Consider the following 22,136-nt stretch of genomic DNA (forward strand, 5'->3'; position numbering starts at 1 on the left):
AGCGTATGTACAAACAAATCCCCACATGGTGCCTCCTACCTATATATCGCAGCTATAGCATTACGAGTATTATGGTTACTTGCCTGTACATGCAGAGATCTATTGTATATGTGAGATAGCAGTGTGGTCAATGTAACATACAGAATTTGCATAACAAAACATTCACATTATAGAACCATGAAATAGCAACCAGATTGTGACAGCTTTGGCAACATATTAAAATATTAATGGAGATATAGTCGGTTACAAAAAATCTTGAGAATACTACATCATATATTATGAGTAGATCTAGGATGATAGTGTATACAGGACACAGAACAGCATAAGGAAATGAAGATGTCAAACAATATCCTTTATCATCTCACCTGGTTGGAATCATTTAACCAACTGGAGTCAGAGGACGGGTTAGTTGGCTCTGCTATACCAGCTACATGAGGGTCATTCATTGATTTGGTCAAAGTAAAATTTGGAATATCGTTTACAGGAGGGAAACAAGCCGGATAACAAGACCCGGGAGCGTCTGGTGGAGCCATCCGCACCTCCATGTACTTCAATGTGCCATCTGTGTTCAGGTAAAGGGTTGGTTTGTACTGATCCATATAGCTTGTAGAAAGGGATTTGTCAGTAAAGCAGAACCCACATCCTGAATAATAATTCTTTCTAAGGCACCTGACAAGTAATATAGTAAATGTGACTAGAAAAACTGCACTGATGGCCACGAGAGACACAATAAGATAGAGAGTCAGGTCTGGGGTAGATTTGGCATTTGTAAGAAAGTCTTGGGATCTAGGACTTTCCTGAGCTACACTGTCTAATATAGTCACAATGATGGTAGCTGTAGATGTCATGGAAGGTTCCCCATGGTCACTGACTGCAATCACAAGTCGATGCTCCGTGTTATCCGTCTCATGTAATCCTCGGAGAGTCCTGACTTCTCCTGTGTATTCAGAGATATGGAATAAAACTGGGCTGGCAGACTGAGCCAGACTATAGAGGAGCCAGGCATTGTGCCCAGAATCTACATCCACTGCAGACACCTTACTGACTAAGTAACCAGCACCAGCAGATCTGGGAATGGTCTCCTGAGCAATGGTCTCCCCTGTAATCTCTGGGTATAAGATGGTGGGAGAGTTGTCATTTGTATCCAGAATGAACATGAAGATGGAAACATTGGAGGATAATCTTGGAGATCCGGAATCTTCCACTCTTGCTGTGATCTGTAGAACCTGGAATTGTTCATAGTCAAAAGACCTTTGTGCATAAATATTCCCGGTGTCGGAGTTAATGTAGACAAAGGAGGAGACAGGAGAACCATGGATGTGGCTCTCAGCGATGGAGTAAATGAGGTTTGCATTAGCTCCCTCATCCGGATCTACAGCAGATACCGTACATAACAGTCTGCCGGCCTCATTGTTTTCTGCTATGAAGGCATTGTAGACATTGTGTAGAAATGCTGGAGGATTATCATTAACATCCGAGATATTAAGGCTGATGGTAATGTGGCTGCTGAGAGATGGAGACCCCAGATCAGATGCCGTCAGTCTAATAGTATATTGTGAAAGCTTCTCCCTGTCCAGATGTCCACTAGTGACCAGAGCGTAACGCTGGGACATGGGCTGGATTCTAAAGGGTAAATCTGGTGACACTTCCAGCCTGATCTCTCTATTTTTACCAGAATCCTTGTCCCTGACTGTGATAAGCCCAACAACAGTCCCTATGGGGGCATTTTCTGGAACTGCATTATTTTTAGATGTAAAACTTATTTCTGGCATGTTATCATTAATATCTTCTATTGTCACTTGGACAACGCTTCGTCCCTCTAATCTGGGTGACCCTTTATCAACAGCTTTTATAAACAGCTCGAACACTTTGGCTACTTCATAATCCACAATACCCTTAGTGAATATTTCCCCTGTCATTGGGTTTATATCATATATTTCCTTTGCAGTTTCTAGTGTACGATGGTCAAAGGAAAATACAAAGTCACTGTTTACACCCTCATCTAGATCTGTAGCATTGACTTTTAATATGATTGTTTTCAGTGGAATATTTTCGAGGACATTAACCTTATATAATGACTGATCAAACACTGGTGGATTGTCATTAATATCTAATACATGGACAGTAATCTGTATAGATCCGGATCTGGCTGGTTCACCCCCATCTATAGCAGTCAGAATAAGCTTGTGCTCTCCTATTTCCTCCCGGTCTAGAGTCTTTTCCAGCACCAGTTCAGCAATGAGGGTCCCATCATTACGGGTTTTAACAGACAATGAAAAATAAGGATTTGCTCTCAATGTGTATTTGCTAACAGCATTAATTCCTACATCTAAATCCTGAGCGTTCTCTAGAGGGAATTGCTCACCAGGACTAGTTATTCGCTCATGGATTTTTATTATCTGATGAGAGTTTGAAAATATTGGAGAATTATCATTAATATCCAGAATCTCTATCTCCAGACTGTGCAGCTCCAGAGGATTCTCAGCCACAACCTCTAGATGCAGTAAACAGCTCAGGCTGGATCCACACAGACTCTCCCTATCAATCCTCTCATATACAACCAGGGCTCCATTCTTCTGCTCTATAGAGAATAAGCTGCTGCTTCCTTCTGACCCCAAACTCAGTCTCCTTCTCCTAATATCAGCCCCATTCAGCCCCAGATCCTGAGCCACATTCCCCACTACAGTCCCTGGATGAGACTCCTCAGCGATAGAATAACGCAGCTGCCCAGAGACCCAGCCCCAACTACAAAGGAGAAGGGAGAAAGCTACTTGCCATTTCCAAGCCTTTACAAAGCTCTGATTGTCCATATCTTATATCCTTCTTCTAAAAAGTGCAGAAAATAATCATCATCCCATCAATCCAAGTGCGTGAGCAGCCAAAATATCAATCCTAGGAAAGGGAAAATCCAGGTTTTCCTGCATTGAGATCATCCACAGGGCTCTCATCGGAGCAGCAGCTCTTCTTTGTGTGAGAAGAAAGATGGGAGGGTGAATCACTGAGCCAGGGGGAGGAGAGCGCACAGCTGAGAAGAGTAGGTCTACAAGTCTAGCTTAAAGGCTTGAATGGATGACAAGACTGCTCTCTGCTGGTCAATCCTGAAAAATACACTTAAAAGTCTTTGCAATTTGGTATTTTAAGATTGTATTCATTCATTGATAAAATTGGTAATAGAATTACCATGGAAAAACATGGCAGTAAAGTAAATATCCTCACTGTAGTTGTTAGCACCCATTTGCTAATATCAGCAAAAGAATAAATAGAGATAAAAAAGAAATAATAAAAAAAAAAAATGAAGTCCTCCCACTATATCAGGTTGTTTTTTTTCCTTCCACATCTATACGCTAAATACAAATAATTCACAGATTTTATGTAACTGAATATTTGTTGAAAATATCAAATGAGTAGATGACTGTTCAGCATCTGAGCCTACAAACTGACTGAAGAGCGTAGTTTGGAAGATAAGGCCGAATACAAGACCTATAGTCAAAAAGGGTTGGCTTTGTGTTATTATACAGTATGTTTTTGGGACATGTTACTCAAATAAACCTGAACCAAGGATATGTCATGGTAGTTTTACCATTTGGATTGGTGTTTACCCACTAGTTCAAGCACAAAAAACAGTTAACACCAAATGCAGTCAAAGGCGTTATCCATTTGTTAGAAAGGTCCCTTGAGAATAAACTAATCTCAAAGCATCACTCTGCTTAGATTCTTGGCAATCAGCTGTAGTCTAAAGAAGAGAAACCTGACACACATTTTCCACATTTTTAGTTAAATTTTCGAACCCCCTTTCATAATAAGACATTTTCTATTTATGCACAATAGGTAGCTGAGTACAATTCCCCCCCCCCCATATGAAACATTAAACTAACGTTGGCTGCTCACAGGCCATTTTTAGTTGAATACAGCATCAACTCATGCTGAGACATCACTGATCCCTGCCTGTACCCAACATTGGCACACAGCAGGGACTCCAGGAAGAGACCACATTGGTAATAGGAGCTCTCTATTATCAATGTAAGTCATGTACTTCCTGCTCCAGTTATTCTCTATGGATGTCGGACTCATCTCTATTGATTTGCATATAGTGAGCGCACAGCTTCGGGCCGCCTTTTTTTTTCCGCCCCGGGAACGGGCTCAGGAGCAGGACTTCCTGGAACAATTAAGTATATCGGGCTCCACTAAGGGTTTGGGGGGCCCTGCCCCGGCAACAAGGGTGACAGGTTCCCTTTAAGGACCTTCGATGACATCATCAAAGGTCCTTAAACTTCAGGAATAATGGACTGTGAACTCCCAGCTCCTTAAGTAAGGGGGCAAAGTAAAAGAAGAAAAAGCACATGGGAGCTGCTAAATAGGAAGAGACTCTCCTTTAGAGTAATGTATCACTGTGAAGTATCTGTCTATCTATCTGTGTTTATGTCTGTGTGTGTGTCTGTGTGTGCCTGTCTGTGTGTTTCAGACCTGCTAGAACTTGTAGTTCACACAGTAAATTTTTGCACCCATAAAATGCCATTTTATCAGGTGAAAATGACCAAATAAGTCCTCCCAAAACCAATTAATATCATATGTTGAGGGACCACTGTATACATGTATAGGAGCCTTTTTATCTAGTTAATCATCCCATTCAGCAGTAAAATGAGGTAATTTTATAGAGAAAAGTTAATTTTTAAAGAAAAGTAATGCTTTACAGGTCACTCTATGGTAATAAAACTGTTATAAACTCCAGAAAAGACTAAAAGAGATATGGACGACCATACAGTACAGTTTCTCAACACAGGGCCTGTCACATGGGGTAATTATCAGACAATTATTGCCCCATGTAAAAGACCCAGCGATTATTGAACAAACAGTGGAGCTCTGAAAGTTATTGTTCGTAAGCTGCACATCTACTTGTGTAAACAGAAGTCCCGCCCGGAAAACAGAAATACAGCCTAGGTCATAGGCTGTATTCCTGTTTTCCAGGCAGGACTTAGGCTGTCCCCACCTTCCCTACGAAATGGGATGACATCGGGATTCAAATGCTGATGGTTCAGGTAACTACGAACCGAGACCTCGGACCAGTTCGCTCATCTCTAATAACCACACAGCTCAATATCTTTAAATGGTCTATTAAGTGTATTTTTCCATTCAAATAGGTGTACAGTGATGCCCAAATCACTGTGGCACACATAGTGTTATAATGTGAGGAGGTACACTTTCTATAAAGATGCCACCTACTTCATCAGTCAATATACTCTAGCCAAATGGAAAAAATGCAAAACCAACACAATAAAATTATTTTCACATTCTTTATGAAAAATAAAGATCATTCATAGAAAGTCATACCAAGTAAACATATTAACTAGTGATGAGAGAATAGTGAAATATTCGAATATTCGATATTCGTACGAATATCTCCCACATATTCGCCTATTCGATCGAATATTCGATCCAATTAAAAAGTCTATGGGAACAAGTATTCAATTATTGAAAAACATCTATTCGACCACTTGGAGGTTTACCAAGTCCACAATGACACCTCAGGGAAAGGGAAGGGGGATGAGAACGCTTATCGAATATTTATCGAATATTCGGTGTACTATTCGATAATATTTGATACTATTAAATACCTTACTATTCGATCGAACAGTATTCGCTCATCACTAATATTAACCCTATGTGCAATCAGATCCCCACATGGCGCTTACTACCTATGTTTCACAACTATAGCACTAAGAGTATTATAGTAACTCGTCTGTACATACAGAGATCTATAATACATGGGAGATGGCAGTGTGGTCAATGTAACATATGGAGTTTGCTTAGCAAAAACTTAAATAACCATGAAATAACAACCAGATAGTCACAGCTTTTGGGTACAGGCAAATATATCAATGGACATAAAACTGGCTACAGAAAATCTTAAGAATTCTATATTATATATTATTAGTAAATATAGGATTATAGTGTATACCGGACACAGAACAGAATAAGAAAATACAGAAGCTAAACAATGTCTTTTATTATCTCACCTGGTTGGAATCATTTAACCAACTTGATTCAGAGGACGGGTTTGTTGGCTCCGCTATACCAGCTACATTAGGATCATTCAGTGACTTGGTCAAAGTAAAATTTGGAATATCTGTTACAGAGGGGAAACAAGCTGGATAACAAGACCCTGAAGCATCTGGTGGAGCCATCCGGACCTCCATGTACTTCAATGTGCCATCTGTGTTCAGGTAAAGGGTTGGTTTGTACTGATCCATATAGCTTGCAGAAAGGGATTTGTCAGTAAAGCAGAATCCACACCCTGAATAATAATTCTTTCTAAGGCACCTGACAAGTAATATAGTAAATGTGACCAGAAATACTGCACTGATGGCCACAAGAGACACAATAAGATAGAGAGTCAGGTCTGGGGTAGATTTGGCATTTGTAAGAAAGTCTTGAGATCTAGGACTTTCCTGAGCTACACTGTCTAATATAGTCACAATGATGGTAGCTGTAGATGTCATGGAAGGTTCCCCATGGTCACTGACTGCAATCACAAGTCGATGCTCCGTGTTATCCGTCTCATGTAATCCTCGGAGAGTCCTGACTTCTCCTGTGTATTCAGAGATGTGGAATAAAGCAGGACTGGCAGACTGAACCAGATTATAGAGGAGCCAGGCATTGTGCCCAGAATCTACATCCACTGCAGACACCTTACTGACTAAGTAACCAGCACCAGCAGATCTGGGAATGGTCTCCTGAGCAATGGTCTCCCCTGTATTCTCTGGATATAAGATGGTGGGAGAGTTGTCATTTGTATCCAGAATGAAGATGAAGACGGAAACATTGGAGGATAATCTTGGAGATCCGGAATCTTCCACTCTTGCTGTGATCTGTAGAACCTGGAATTGTTCATAGTCAAAAGACCTTTGTGCATAAATATTCCCGGTGTCGGAGTTAATGTAGACAAAGGAGGAGACGGGAGAACCATGGATGTGGCTCTCAGCGATGGAGTAAATGAGGTTTGCATTAGCTCCCTCATCCGCATCTACAGCAGATACCGTACATAACAGTCTGCCGGCCTCATTGTTTTCTGCTATTAAGGCATTGTAGACATTGTGTAGAAATGCTGGAGGATTATCATTAACATCCGAGATATTAAGGCTGATGGTAATGTGGCTGCTGAGAGATGGAGACCCCAGATCAGATGCCGTCAGTCTAATAGTATATTGTGAGAGCTTCTCCCTGTCCAGATGTCCACTAGTGACCAGAGCGTAACGCTGGGACATGGGCTGGATTCTAAAGGGTAAATCTGGTGACACTTCCAGCCTGATTTCTCCATTTCTACCAGAATCCTTGTCCCTCACCGTGATGAATCCGACCACAGTCCCTATAGAGGCATTCTCAGGTACTATATTTTTTTTTGTGTTAAAGCTAATTTCTGGGGTGTTATCATTTACATCCTCCACTTCCACCTTAACTACACATCTCCCTTCTAGTTTTGGAGATCCATTGTCTGCTGCCTTGACAAATAATTCATAAGATTTTGACGTTTCATAATCTACCCCCTGTTTTAAGTATATTTCACCAGTTTGTGAATTTATCTGAAATACAGTTCTTGCAGAATCCAATGTTAGTTGATCAAATGAATAGAAAACGTCACCATTTGTCCCTTCATCCAAGTCTGTAGCATTTAACTTTATAACAGTTACATTTAATGGGCTATCTTCTGGAACACTAATCTTATACCTTGACTGATCAAACACTGGAGGATTGTCATTGATATCTAATACATGGACAGTAATCTGTGTAGATCCTGATCTGGCTGGTTCTCCCCCATCTATAGCAGTGAGAATAAGCTTATGTTCTGATCTTTCCTCCCTGTCCAGAGTCTTTTCCAGCACTAATTCAGCAATGAGGGTTCCATCATTACGATTTGTTATTGATAATGAAAAATAAGGATTTGGAGTCAATTTGTACTGATGAACACCATTAATCCCTACGTCCAGGTCTTGTGCAGTTGGTAATGAAAAATGGACCCCAGGACTTGATACTAGTTCTGTAATCCTAATAACCTGATCACTGGTTGTAAATATTGGAGAATTGTCATTAATATCCAGAACCTCTATCTCCAGACTGTGCAGCTCCAGAGGATTCTCAGCCACAACCTCTAGATGCAGTAAACAGCTCAGGCTGGATCCACACAGACTCTCCCTATCAATTCTCTCATATACAACCAGGGCTCCATTCTTCGGCTCTATAGAGAATAAGCTGCTGCTTCCTTCTGACCCCAAACTCAGTCTCCTTCTCCTAATATCAGCCCCATTCAGCCCCAGATCCTGAGCCACATTCCCCACTACAGTCCCTGGATGAGACTCCTCAGCGATAGAATAACGCAGCTGCCCAGAGACCCAGCCCCAGCTACAAAGGAGAAGGGAGAAAGCTACTTGCCATTTCCAAGCCTTTACAAAGCTCTGATTGTCCATATCTTATATCCTTCTTTTAAAATGTGCAGAAAATAATCATCATTCCATCAATCCAAGTGTGTGAGGAGCCAAAATATCAATCCTAGGAAAGGGAAAATCCAGGTTTTCCTGCATTGAGATCATCCACGGGGCTCTGATCGGAGCAGCAGCTCTTCTTTGTGTGAGAAGAAAGATGGGAGGGTGAATCACTGAGCCAGGGGGAGGAGAGCGCACAGCTGAGAAGAGTAGGTCTACAAGTCTCTGTTAAAGGCTTGAATGGATGACAAGACTGCTCTCTGCTGGTCAATTCTAATAAGTACATCCTTGGAATTTGGTATTTCCTTTTTGTAATATAATTGTTACGGTAAAACATGGAAATATAGGGAATACTATGTATTTTGATTTGAGCAGAAGAATACAAAGAAAGATAAAATAGCCTAAAATAGAAATAAAGTCTATATATTCAATTTTTCACATCTGTACATTGGTATGAACAACGTAAGAATCTTGCAAATTTTAATACCTCATGAAAAAAATCAAATGACTCAAGGAATATAAGAATATAATATAAGAAGAGCTGGTTATAGAGTAGAAGACCCAGGACAGATTTCAAGTTCATAAAAAAGTATATTTTAGGAACCATTACTCAAATAAACCTGAACCAAGAATATTTGGTTGCAGGTTCACTATATGAATTAGTGTTAAAATGTTTTACATGGAAGTTATACAGTTAAAGGGCTTGTCCATTTTCTAGAAAGGTCCTTTAAGAATAATTTTATCACAAGGTATCCCCAGTGATCAGCTTTAATTTGTAAGGAAACCTGCCAATAGGTGCTTAGTTTATCTTCAGCGCAACCACAGGAGAAATTAATAATTAAACCGTGCCCTCTCAAATTGAGGGGTTGTCTGTTTCTAGTCTAGTCCTGCAGCGTGAGGTGCTCTCTGGTACTCTGTACTCTGGTCATAAGATTAGGATCCTAAACAGAACACCCTTTTATCAGCTCAGAATTCCCAAATGGATTATTTGAATGTTTTACTCTAAAATATGCACCCCCTTTAATGCAATACAATAGCAACCCATGAATTAAGAAGGTGGTATTTTATAGTCTATTCCATTGCCTAGTAATGTTTGACAAAACACTCCATGCTTATACAGCTATCATAGACTGATAAGACTAAAGCCCCTATTACAAAGGCCAATCAGCGCAGTCAGCAAGCGAGTAAGTGCGGGGGGAAGGCCGCAAGGAGCTGAGGGGGGCTGCCTGGGCAATCGTCAGTTTGTCCACGGAGCCTTGGACGATAGTAGCAGTCTGCTGCCACCACTTCTATAACACGGAGCGATGGTAGCAGATTGTTGCTATCTTTGTTGTTTGTCCTTCAACATATTGAAAGACATTGAAAGCCAATACGTCGGCTGATCATTGCTTTTTATTACACAAAGCGATTAAATACCGCCAATAATCACTTGATGTAATAAGGCCTTAAGAGAGGTTTGGATTATATAGCATATAGTAGCACTTTTTACATGGGGCAATTATTGATTGAATGGGCAGGATATTGCCTGTATATCAGATCCAATAATGAGCTGAATGAATAAATCCTTATTCATTAGCTAATTATTGGGATTGTGCAACCCCAAAAAATAAATGTTTCTCAGCAACGCATCACCCTGAGTAGCCAAAAATGATGTACGTAAGTGAAAGACCATGTGAACAACTAACAATTGTTGGTGCCGTTCTACCTACATAATAACTAAAGCATGTAAAAGGCTTGATAAACTAACTCTGATCTAGTGGAATGGCACTTGCATCAGACATGAGTTTTCCTGTCTATAAGGATTCAAAAGTGTGAAAAATGTGAGAGCCAATCAGTGATTGAAGCAGGACACCAATGAAGCCATTGACTGGCTGAATGGGCCTGCACTGTCACAATCCCGGAACCCATAAACAGCTGCACAGAGGGCACAAAGCAGTAAGATACTGCCATTGCGAGAGCCAGGGAGGTAAGTGTTGTTTATTATTTCCAATCTCCCTTTTCCAAGGCATTTATTCATAGACCTTTATAGAACAAATCTAAAATGCACTTAAATGTGAATTAATTGAGTGATTTGCCTGTGGGCCCTACATGATGTCCTCATCTGTCCTCAGGCACAATCCAAATTGTTCACCCGGGCATAAATAGACTTATGCTTATAGCTTCCTACAGGATAGATGAGTCTATCAGGCCTAAATAATTATAATCTCCATTCCATCACATTTATTTATCTGGACATAAGCATGCACAGGGTATAGCATCCATGCAGAGGATATTGATGAAATTAAAAGGAACCTGAATTAGCTTTCATAAGTCACATATATACAAACACATATGATTTTCACTGAACTGCAGTGTAGGTTCCATTATATGTTCTTATATGTTCTATATCATTACCACAATATTGGTCAATAATATATTACCTCTATATCAATAAATGATCCATTAAGTTTTTCCATGCAGATAGCTGTACATCAATGCTCAAAAGCCACTTTAAGGCACAGCCGCGGATTAATGTAAGGAGGTACCCTATCTAAGAAAGTGATCCCCACTTCATAAGCCTATATAATATAGCCAATCAGAAAAAATTCTGAACCAACATACAATAATATTATTCCTTATCAGAAATGAATATCATGAATACACAGAGTGGATCCAACAAAGTGTTTCCATGCAATAAACATGGAAGTGCATGCAAAATGCCTAAAGTCTATTGGCTGTATATGACCTATACCAGCAAGAGTATTATAGTAACTTGCCATTACTGTATATACAGAGATCTATAGTACACGTGAGATATCAGTGTTGTAAATGTAACCTATGGAATAGTATAGTAGAGCGTTCACATTATATAACCACCTCATTACCAACAAGATTGTGATAGCTATTGAGCAAACAGGCAAATATTAATGGACATGTAACCAACCGAAGACATTCTCAGTATGACTACATGACACATAACCAGCAAATGTAGTAAGTTAGTATATACAGGAAACATGAAAGCCGAAGAAAGACAGAAATGAAACAGCACTCTATAATATCTCACCTGGTTGGAATCATTTAACCAACTGGAGTCAGAGGATGGGTTTGTTGGCTCCACTATACCAGCTACATGAGGGTCATTCAGTGACTTAGTCAAAGTGAAATTGGGAATATCTGTTACAGGAGGGAAACAAGCTGGATAACAAGACCCCGACGCGTCTGGTGGAGCCATCCGCACCTCCATGTACTTCAATGTGCCATCTGTGTTCAGGTAAAGGGTCGGTGTGTACTGATCCATATAGCTTGCAGAAAGGGGTTTGTCAGTAAAGCAGAATCCACACCCTGAATAATAATTCTTTCTAAGGCACCTGACAAGTAATATAGTAAATGTGACCAAAAAAACTGCACTGATGGCCACAAGAGACACAATAAGATATAGAGTCAGGTCTGGGGTAGATTTGGCATTTGTAAGAAAGTCTTGAGATCTAGGACTTTCCTGAGCTACACTGTCTAATATAGTCACAATGATGGTAGCTGTAGATGTCATGGAAGGTTCCCCATGGTCACTGACTGCAATCACAAGTCGATGCTCCGTGTTATCCGTCTCATGTAATCCTCGGAGAGTCCTGACTTCTCCTGTGTATTCAGAGATGTGGAATAAAACAGGACTGGCAGACTGAGCCAGACTATAGAGGAGCCAGGCATTGTGCCCAGAATCTACATCCACTGCAGACACCTTACTGACTAAGTAACCAGCACCAGCAGATCTGGGAATGGTCTCCTGAGCAATGGTCTCCCCTGTATTCTCTGGGTATAAGATGGTGGGAGAGTTGTCATTTGTATCCAGAATGAAGATGAATACGGAAACATTGGAGGATAATCTTGGAGATCCGGAATCTTCCACTCTTGCTGTGATCTGTAGAACCTGGAATTGTTCATAGTCAAAAGACCTTTGTGCATAAATATTCCCGGTGTCGGAGTTAATGTAGACAAAGGAGGAGACGGGAGAACCATGGATGTGGCTCTCAGCGATGGAGTAAATGAGGTTTGCATTAGCTCCCTCATCCGGATCTACAGCAGATACCGTACATAACAGTCTGCCGGCCTCATTGTTTTCTGCTATGAAGGCATTGTAGACATTGTGTAGAAATGCTGGAGGATTATCATTAACATCCGAGATATTAAGGCTGATGGTAATGTGGCTGCTGAGAGATGGAGACCCCAGATCTGATGCCGTCAGTCTAATAGTATATTGTGAGAGCTTCTCCCTGTCCAGATGTCCACTAGTGACCAGAGCGTAACGCTGGGACATGGGCTGGATTCTAAAGGGTAAATCTGGTGACACTTCCAGCCTGATCTCTCCATTTTTACCAGAATCCTTATCCCTGACTGTGATGAATCCAACCACAGTCCCTATGGGGGCATTCTCAGGAACCTCATTAGTCTTAGAGGTGAAGATAATTTCTGGGGTGTTATCATTTACATCCTTTACCTCAACCTGGATAACACAATGCCCCTCTAATGTAGGTGACCCTTTGTCCGTTGCTTTGACATATAATTCATAAAAATCTGATTCTTCAAAATCCACACTTGCTTTTGTCACTATTTCACCAGTAAATGAATTTATTTCAAATATATTTTTTGCAGAATCTAATGTATGGTGATCAAACGAATATGAAATTTTTCCGTTTGCACCTTCATCCAGGTCTGTAGCATTTAATCTTATAATAACTGTGTTCAATGGAATATTTTCTAGGACACTGATTTTATAACTAGACTGATCAAACAAGGGGGCATTGTCATTGATATCTAACACATTCACAGTAATCTGTGTGGACCCTGATTTAGGAGGGTCTCCCCCATCTATAGCTGTGAGGATTAGCCTATGTTCTGCTTTTTCCTCCCTATCTAGGCTCTTTTCTAATACAAGCTCAGCTATGAGGGTGCCATCCTTACGATGCTTCATACCCAGGGAAAAATATGGATTTGGATTCAATTTATACTGACTTATACCATTTTTACCAACATCTGAATCCCTTGCTGTTCCTAATTGAAATCTTACCCCAGGACTAGCTAATAATTCTGTGATGTTTATTATTTGATCAGTGCTTAAAAATATTGGAGAATTATCATTAATATCCAGAATCTCTATCTCCAGACTGTGCAGCTCCAGAGGATTCTCAGCCACAACCTCTAGATGCAGTAAACAGCTCAGGCTGGATCCACACAGACTCTCCCTATCAATTCTCTCATATACAACCAGGGCTCCATTCTTCTGCTCTATAGAGAATAAGCTGCTGCTTCCTTCTGACCCCAAACTCAGTCTCCTTCTCCTAATATCAGCCACATTCAGCCCCAGATCCTGAGCCACATTCCCCACTACAGTCCCTGGATGAGACTCCTCAGCGATAGAATAACGCAGCTGCCCAGAGACCCAGCCCCAGCTACAAAGGAGAAGGGAGAAAGCTACTTGCCATTTCCAAGCCTTTACAAAGCTCTGATTGTCCATATCTTATATCCTTCTTCTAAAATGTGCAGAAAATAATCATCATTCCATCAATCCAAGTGTGTGAGCAGCCAAAATATCAATCCTAGGAAAGGGAAAATCCAGGTTTTCCTGCATTGAGATCATCCACGGGGCTCTCATCGGAGCAGCAGCTCTTCTTTGTGTGAGAAGAAAGATGGGAGGGTGAATCACTGAGCCAGGGGGAGGAGAGCGCACAGCTGACATGAGCAGTTCTCCTATTATTGCTAAAGACAACTCTTGGATGACGTGTCTGCCCTCTTCTGGCAAATATTGATAACTACAGCAACATTTACATGTATTAATCATAGTAAGTAAATGTATTCAGTTTTTAAAAAGAATTCAAAATTCGGAAGCAAAGTAATACCATTGAATTTAAAAAATATGCTCAAAAACTTCTTTTACTAATATAAGAAAGGGAAATTCAGGTAATAAAATAGTTGCGAAAAATTACAGCTATCTAGTTTGCTATTGCAATCATTTATGTTTTCAGGGCTAAATTATTAAAAGTGGAGGCTTTACTATTATTGGAGTTATTATTTACAGTGATTGAACAATGTCCTGAATGACAGGTTACTATGTGCCTTATAAATTCTAACAAATGTTGGTGGGACTAATAAGAAATAATACTCACGGCTTGTAGCTTCTGTTTCCCCGACTCCCCTGATGTCAGCAGCTGGTAAGCAATTACTACCTTACTACCTTATATATTTCTTGATATTTTATTATCAGTTTGCTGATTTTTTTATACTTTTATACTTTTTAATTTATATAGGATGCCTTTATATCATAAGTACAGAAGTTTGATCATGAAAATACAAGACTCAATAGGCTATTGCTGCTAAATGAAACACTGTACATTAGTGTCTATACCAGTTATATTTTACAGTTTCATTATTTTATCCACTACTTCTACTTGTCTCCTAAAACTTTTATTGATGTTAATATTCTGCATCAACTCACTTTAAGAGGATCCTGTCAGCTTGTTCTGACAAAAAAAAATAAACATTTAGGTAGCTAAGGTTTAGTGTCCTAAAACTGGCACCATTGAGCCTGCCTGGTCTTGCCATACTGTACATGGCTTCATCACGCATATGTATACATGTACTGTCCTTGGTTCATCGACACAGTGTGCAAGTAAGGGTCTATTATTACAAAAAATTAAAAAGCCAATTAAAATAAAAAAGTGGGACTGAGTAGGCTTAATAGTGGACACTACACGTTATTTGCCTAAGATCATGCTCGTGGCTTAGCATACCAAAAGGAGGAGCTGACAGATTCACTTCAATTATAAAAGCTCTGATAAAAAAAAAAAAATGATAATTTTGCTCCATAATTCATACTATGAAACATTATAACCATTATACATTCTATATTGAAGAAAAAGTAATGTTAGTAGAAATAGTATATTGGTATGTAGCCTAGAGCAGGACTCCTTAAACTTTTTATTCTGGAGCCTAACCCCAATAAAACAAAGTGATGTCTCCAGCCTCATCAGGCAGACCATGAGGATGCCGGGCCTCATCAGACAGACCATGAGGATGCTGGGCCTCTTTAGACAGACCAAGAGGATGCTTGGCCTCATCAGACAGACCAAGAGAATGCTGGGCCTCATCAGACAGACCAAGAGGATGCTGGGCCTCATCAGACAGACCAAGAGGATGCTGGGCCTCATCAGACAGACCAAGAGAATGCTGGGCCTCATCAGACAGACCAAGAGAATGCCGGGCCTCATCAGACAGACCAAGAGGATGCTGGGCCTCATCAGACAGACCAAGAGGATGCCGGGCCTCATCAGACAGACCAAGAGAATGCAGGGCCTCATCAGACAGACCAAGAGGATGCTGGGCCTCATCAGACAGACCAAGAGAATGCCGGGCCTCATCAGAAACACCGAGAGGATGCCAAGCCTCATCAGAGCCAGCAAGAGGATGCCGCACCTCATCAAACACACCAAACACCAAAATAAGCCAATAATATTCTAAAGCCAATAATGTTCCTAAACCAGAGATTGTTGCAATTTATAGTCACATTAGTAAAAAAAAAAATTCCTCAGCTGAGCCCCACCAACAGGGGACACGTCACTGATGAGGCTTGCCTTACAGTTTGAGAAGCAATACTCTAAAGGACACTTATAATGGATATATAAAGAATGTAATGAGACCACCAGGATCTCATCAAACACACCAAGAGGATGCCCAGCCTCATCAGACACACCAAGAGGATGCCAGGTCTCATCAGACAGACCAAGAAGATGCCGGGCCTCATCAGACAGACCAAGAGAATGCCGGGCCTCATCAGACAGACCAAGAGGATGCTGGGCCTCATCAGACAGACCAAGAGGATGCCGGGCCTCATCAGACAGACCAAGAGAATGCCGGGCCTCATCAGACAGACCAAGAGGATGCTGGGCCTCATCAGACAGACCAAGAGGATGCCGGGCTTCATCAGACAGACCAAGAGAATGCCGGGCCTCATCAGACAGACCAAGAGGATGCTGGGCCTCATCAGACAGACCAAGAGGATGCCGGGCCTCATCAGACAAACCAAGAGGATGCTGGGCCTCATCAGACAGACCAAGAGGATGCCGGGCCTCATCAGACACACCGAGAGGATGCCAAGCCTCATCAGAGCCAGCAAGAGGATGCCGCACCTCATCAAACACACCAAACACCAAAATAAGCCAATAATATTCTAAAGCCAATAATGTTCCTAAACCAGAGATTGTTGCAATTTATAGTCACATTAGTAAAAAAAAAAATTCCTCAGCTGAGCCCCACCAACAGGGGACACGTCACTGATGAGGCTTGCCTTACAGTTTGAGAAGCAATACTCTAAAGGACACTTATAATGGATATATAAAGAATGTAATGAGACCACCAGGATCTCATCCAACACACCAAGAGGATGCCCAGCCTCATCAGACACACCAAGAGGATGCCAGGTCTCATCAGACAGACCAAGAAGATGCCGGGCCTCATCAGACAGACCAAGAGAATGCCGGGCCTCATCAGACAGACCAAGAGGATGCTGGGCCTCATCAGACAGACCAAGAGGATGCCGGGCCTCATCAGACAGACCAAGAGAATGCCGGGCCTCATCAGACAGACCAAGAGGATGCTGGGCCTCATCAGACAGACCAAGAGGATGCCGGGCCTCATCAGACAGACCAAGAGAATGCCGGGCCTCATCAGACAGACCAAGAGGATGCTGGGCCTCATCAGACAGACCAAGAGGATGCCGGGCCTCATCAGACAGACCAAGAGAATGCAGGGCCTCATCAGACAAACCAAGAGGATGCTGGGCCTCATCAGACAGACCAAGAGGATGCCGGGCCTCATCAGACACACCGAGAGGATGCCAAGCCTCATCAGAGCCAGCAAGAGGATGCCGCACCTCATCAAACACACCAAACACCAAAATAAGCCAATAATATTCTAAAGCCAATAATGTTCCTAAACCAGAGATTGTTGCAATTTATAGTCACATTAGTAAAAAAAAAATTCCTCAGCTGAGCCCCACCAACAGGGGACACGTCACTGATGAGGCCTGCCTTACAGTTTGAGAAGCAATACTCTAAAGGACACTTATAATGGATATATAAAGAATGTAATGAGACCACCAGGATCTCATCAAACACACCAAGAGGATGCCCAGCCTCATCAGACACACCAAGAGGATGCCAGGTCTCATCAGACAGACCAAGAGGATGCCGGGCCTCATCAGACAGACCAAGAGAATGCCGGGCCTCATTAGACAGACCAAGAAGATGCTGGGCCTCATCAGACCCAGCAAGAGGATGCCGGGCCTCATCAGACAGACCAAGAGAATGCCGGGCCTAATTAGACAGACCATGAGGATGCCAGGCCTAATCAGACCCAGCAAGAGGATGCCGGCTCACACCAAAATAGGCCAATAATATTCCAAAGCCAATAATGTTCCTTAACCAGAGATTGTTGCAACTTATAGTCACATTAGTAAAAAATAATTCCTCAGCTGAGCCTCACCAACAGGGGACACCTCACTGGTGAGGCCTGCCTCACAGTTTGAGAAAAACTACTCTAAAGAACACTTATAATGGATGTATAGAGAATGTAATGAGACCACCAGGATCTCATCAAACACACCAAGAGGATGCCCGGCCTCATCAGACACACCAAGAGAATGCCGGGCCTCAACAGATACACAGAGTATGCCGGGCCTCATCAGACCCAGCAAGAGGATGCCGGGCCTCATCAGACAGACCAAGAGAATGCCGGGCCTCATTAGACAGACCATGAGGATGCCAGGCCTCATCAGACCCAGCAAGAGGATGCCGGGTCTCAAACACACCAAAATAGGCCAATAATATTCCAAAGCCAATAATGTTCCTAAACCAGAGATTGTTGCAACTTATAGTCACATTAGTAAAAAATACTTCCTCAGCTGAGCCTCACCAACAGGGGACACGTCACTGATGAGGCCTGCCTCACAGTTTGAGAAGCACTGCTCTAAAGTACACTTATAATAGATGTATAGAAAATGTAATGAGACCACCAGGTTCCTCACACACAGGCTTTCTTTGTTTTCAAATATCCATTAAACAGCTCATCTAAAAAGACTAAGTCTAAAGGTCATATACAATATGGAGATATAACAAATAAATATTCAAAATTAACCATGGACATTCAACATCCCAAAAGATAAAAAAAATAAGAATAAAATTTTAAAAAACATATGGCTGTTTGAAAAGTTATACATACTGTTATACATAAATCAGTGCACCAACTCCTTCAGAATAAAGCCTCAATATGACAAAGGAGCCATAAAAAATAATAAAGACAGTATCACTAATCTCTCACCTGATTGGGATCATGACACCAGTCGGAGCTAGATATGGGAATAGATCCCCCAGTTGGTTCCGTTAATTGAGGAACATTTTCAGTTTTACTCAATGTAAAACCTTGAAAATCTGCAGGAGGGAAACAAGCCGGATAGCAAGACCCCGGAGCATCTGGTGGAGCCATTCGCACCTCCATGTACTTCAATGTGCCATCTGTGTTCAGGTAAAGGGTTGGTTTGTACTGATCCATATAGCTTGCAGAAAGGGATTTGTCAGTAAAGCAGAATCCACAGCCTGAATAATAATTCTTTCTAAGGCACCTGACAAGTAATATAGTAAATGTGACCAGAAAAACTGCACTGATGGCCACAAGAGACACAATAAGATACAGAGTCAGGTCTGGGGTAGATTTGGCATTTGTAAGAAAGTCTTGAGATCTAGGACTTTCCTGAGCTACACTGTCTAATATATTCACAATGATGGTAGCTGTAGATGTCATGGAAGGTTCCCCATGGTCACTGACTGCAATCACAAGTCGATGCTCTGTGTTATCCGTCTCATGTAATCCTCGGAGAGTCCTGACTTCTCCTGTGTATTCAGAGATGTGGAATAAAGCAGGACTGGCAGACTGAGCCAGACTATAGAGGAGCCAGGCATTGTGCCCAGAATCTACATCCACTGCAGACACCTTACTGACTAAGTAACCAGCACCAGCAGATCTGGGAATGGTCTCCTGAGCAATGGTCTCCCCTGTATTCTCTGGGTATAAGATGGTGGGAGAGTTGTCATTTGTATCCAGAATAAAGATGAAGACGGAAACATTGGAGGATAATCTTGGAGATCCGGAATCTTCCACTCTTGCTGTGATCTGTAGAACCTGGAATTGTTCATAGTCAAAAGACCTTTGTGCATAAATATTCCCGGTGTCGGAGTTAATGTAGACAAAGGAGGAGATGGGAGAACCATGGATGTGGCTCTCAGCGATGGAGTAAATGAGGTTTGCATTAGCTCCCTCATCCGCATCTACAGCAGATACCGTACATAACAGTCTGCCGGCCTCATTGTTTTCTGCTATGAAGGCATTGTAGACATTGTGTAAAAATGCTGGAGGATTATCATTAACATCCGAGATATTAAGGCTGATGGTAATGTGGCTGCTGAGAGATGGAGACCCCAGATCAGATGCCGTCAGTCTAATAGTATATTGTGAGAGCTTCTCCCTGTCCAGATGTCCACTAGTGACCAGAGCGTAACGCTGGGACATGGGCTGGATTCTAAAGGGTAAATCTGCTGACACTTCCAGCCTAATCTCTCCATTTCTACCAGAATCCTTATCCCTGACTGTGATGAATCCGACCACATTCCCTATGGGGGCGTTCTCAGGAACCTCATTGTTTTTAGATATAAATGTAATTTCTGGGGTGTTATCATTTACATCTCCTATTTCCACCTGAACGACACATCGTCCCTCTAGTTTAGGAGACCCTTTGTCTACTGCTCTCACTGAGAGCTCGTAAAACTTTGCTTCCTCATAATCCACTGTTCCCTTGATGAATATTTCTCCCGTCTGTAGATTTAAGTCAAATATTTGCTTGGCTGAATTTAAAGTATGGTGATCAAAGGAATATAATATTTCCCCATTTGGTCCCTCATCTAGATCTGTAGCATTAAGCCTTGTAATAATTGTGTTTAAGGGAACATTTTCTAATAAATGTATTTTGTAATGTGACTGATCAAACACTGGTGGATTATCATTAATATCTAATACATGGACAGTGATCTGTGTAGATCCGGATCTGGCCGGTTCTCCCCCATCTATAGCAGTGAGAATAAGCTTGTGCTCTGATTTTTCTTCCCTATCAAGATTTTTCTCCAATACCAGTTCAGCAATGACGGTTCCATCCTTACGGTTTGTAACAGACAATGAAAAATATGGATTTGGAATTAAAGTGTACTGGTTAACACTATTAAGACCCACATCTGAATCCTGTGCTATTTCTAATGGGAAATGCAAACCTAGACTTGTTACTAGTTCTGTAATTTTCAGTATCTGCTCTTTGTTTGGAAATATTGGAGAATTATCATTAATATCCAGAACCTCTATCTCCAGACTGTGCAGCTCCAGAGGATTCTCAGCCACAACCTCTAGATGCAGTAAACAGCTCAGGCTGGATCCACACAGACTCTCCCTATCAATCCTCTCATATACAACCAGGGCTCCATTCTTCGGCTCTATAGAGAATAAGCTGCTGCTTCCTTCTGACCCCAAACTCAGTCTCCTTCTCCTAATATCAGCCCCATTCAGCCCCAGATCCTGAGCCACATTCCCCACTACAGTCCCTGGATGAGACTCCTCAGCGATAGAATAACGCAGCTGCCCAGAGACCCAGCCCCAGCTACAAAGGAGAAGGGAGAAAGCTACTTGCCATTTCCAAGCCTTTACAAAGCTCTGATTGTCCATATCTTATATCCTTCTTCTAAAATGTGCAGAAAATAATCATCATCCCATCAATCCAAGTGTGTAAGCAGCCAAAATATCAATCCTAGGAAAGGGAAAATCCAGGTTTTCCTGCATTGAGATCATCCACGGGGCTCTCATCGGAGCAGCAGCTCTTCTTTGTGTGAGAAGAAAGATGGGAGGGTGAATCACTGAGCCAGGGGGAGGAGAGCGCACAGCTGACATTAGTACATTCTCACAAAGAATATCTGGATGACTTTTCCGCCCTCTTCTGGAAAATGTAGATAACTACAATATGTGTTTCATTATTTACAATACCGAAAAGAAGAAAGAATTAAATAGCTCTGAATTTTGAACTAATGATGACATCAGTAGAAATAAATTATAAATAAAATGTGAATTTAATTTCATAGTCTTCAGGATTCAGTAATAATGTTAATTCTATGTAATGTAATGAGCAACTTAAATACTGAAATATTGAAAATTTCCCAGTTTTTCTCCCCCCATTATTGAACAATGGGAAGCAACAAATCCCCTTTGAGAGCAGTAACAGAGCATATACCGCAACCAACTCTATGTCTATGTGTATGAAGTGCCTCCCTTCCCAAAGTCAGTGTGTTCCTTCTTTTCTTATTCCAATCCTTTATTATTTTTAAGGTTAACACATCACCATAACCACAAAATATAATAAAAAATGTAATAGAAAAAATCTTTTACGCAACAAAATATATAAGATCAGTCTACTTAGTATATGGCACTACTCTCAGTAAATAAGTGCTACACAGGACATGCCCTGCTCTTTCCAGCTCTTTCCATGCCAACCTCTGGCTTATGGTGCTTTATTCACTGGAATATTTTTGGCATCTGTTTTGCCTACAT

At 41.4% G+C, this 22,136-nt stretch overlaps 1 protein-coding gene across 23 annotated transcripts in view; it reads right to left on the minus strand.

The window, feature by feature from the left end:
- LOC138791484 (protocadherin gamma-C5-like) overlaps nucleotides 1-22,136 on the minus strand; it is a 196,689-nt gene that overhangs the window by 67,008 nt on the left and 107,545 nt on the right. For 2 of the 23 annotated variants that reach the window (XM_069969221.1, XM_069969207.1), the window contains exon 1: nucleotides 18,819-21,404. The exons of 15 other annotated variants lie outside the window; for them this stretch is intronic. In XM_069969221.1, the coding sequence (XP_069825322.1) occupies nucleotides 18,819-21,260 (2,442 nt within the window). In that variant the 5' untranslated portion in view covers nucleotides 21,261-21,404. Of the gene's footprint in view, nucleotides 1-365; nucleotides 2,913-6,014; nucleotides 8,468-11,517; nucleotides 14,116-18,818; nucleotides 21,405-22,136 lie in introns of those variants that run through there. 6 more of the 23 variants (XM_069969217.1, XM_069969206.1, XM_069969215.1 and 3 more) reach the window with 4 other exon arrangements.

Source organism: Dendropsophus ebraccatus, chromosome 1 (genome assembly GCF_027789765.1).
Source record: "Dendropsophus ebraccatus isolate aDenEbr1 chromosome 1, aDenEbr1.pat, whole genome shotgun sequence".
In the NCBI taxonomy this organism is placed as follows: Eukaryota; Metazoa; Chordata; class Amphibia; order Anura; family Hylidae; genus Dendropsophus; species Dendropsophus ebraccatus.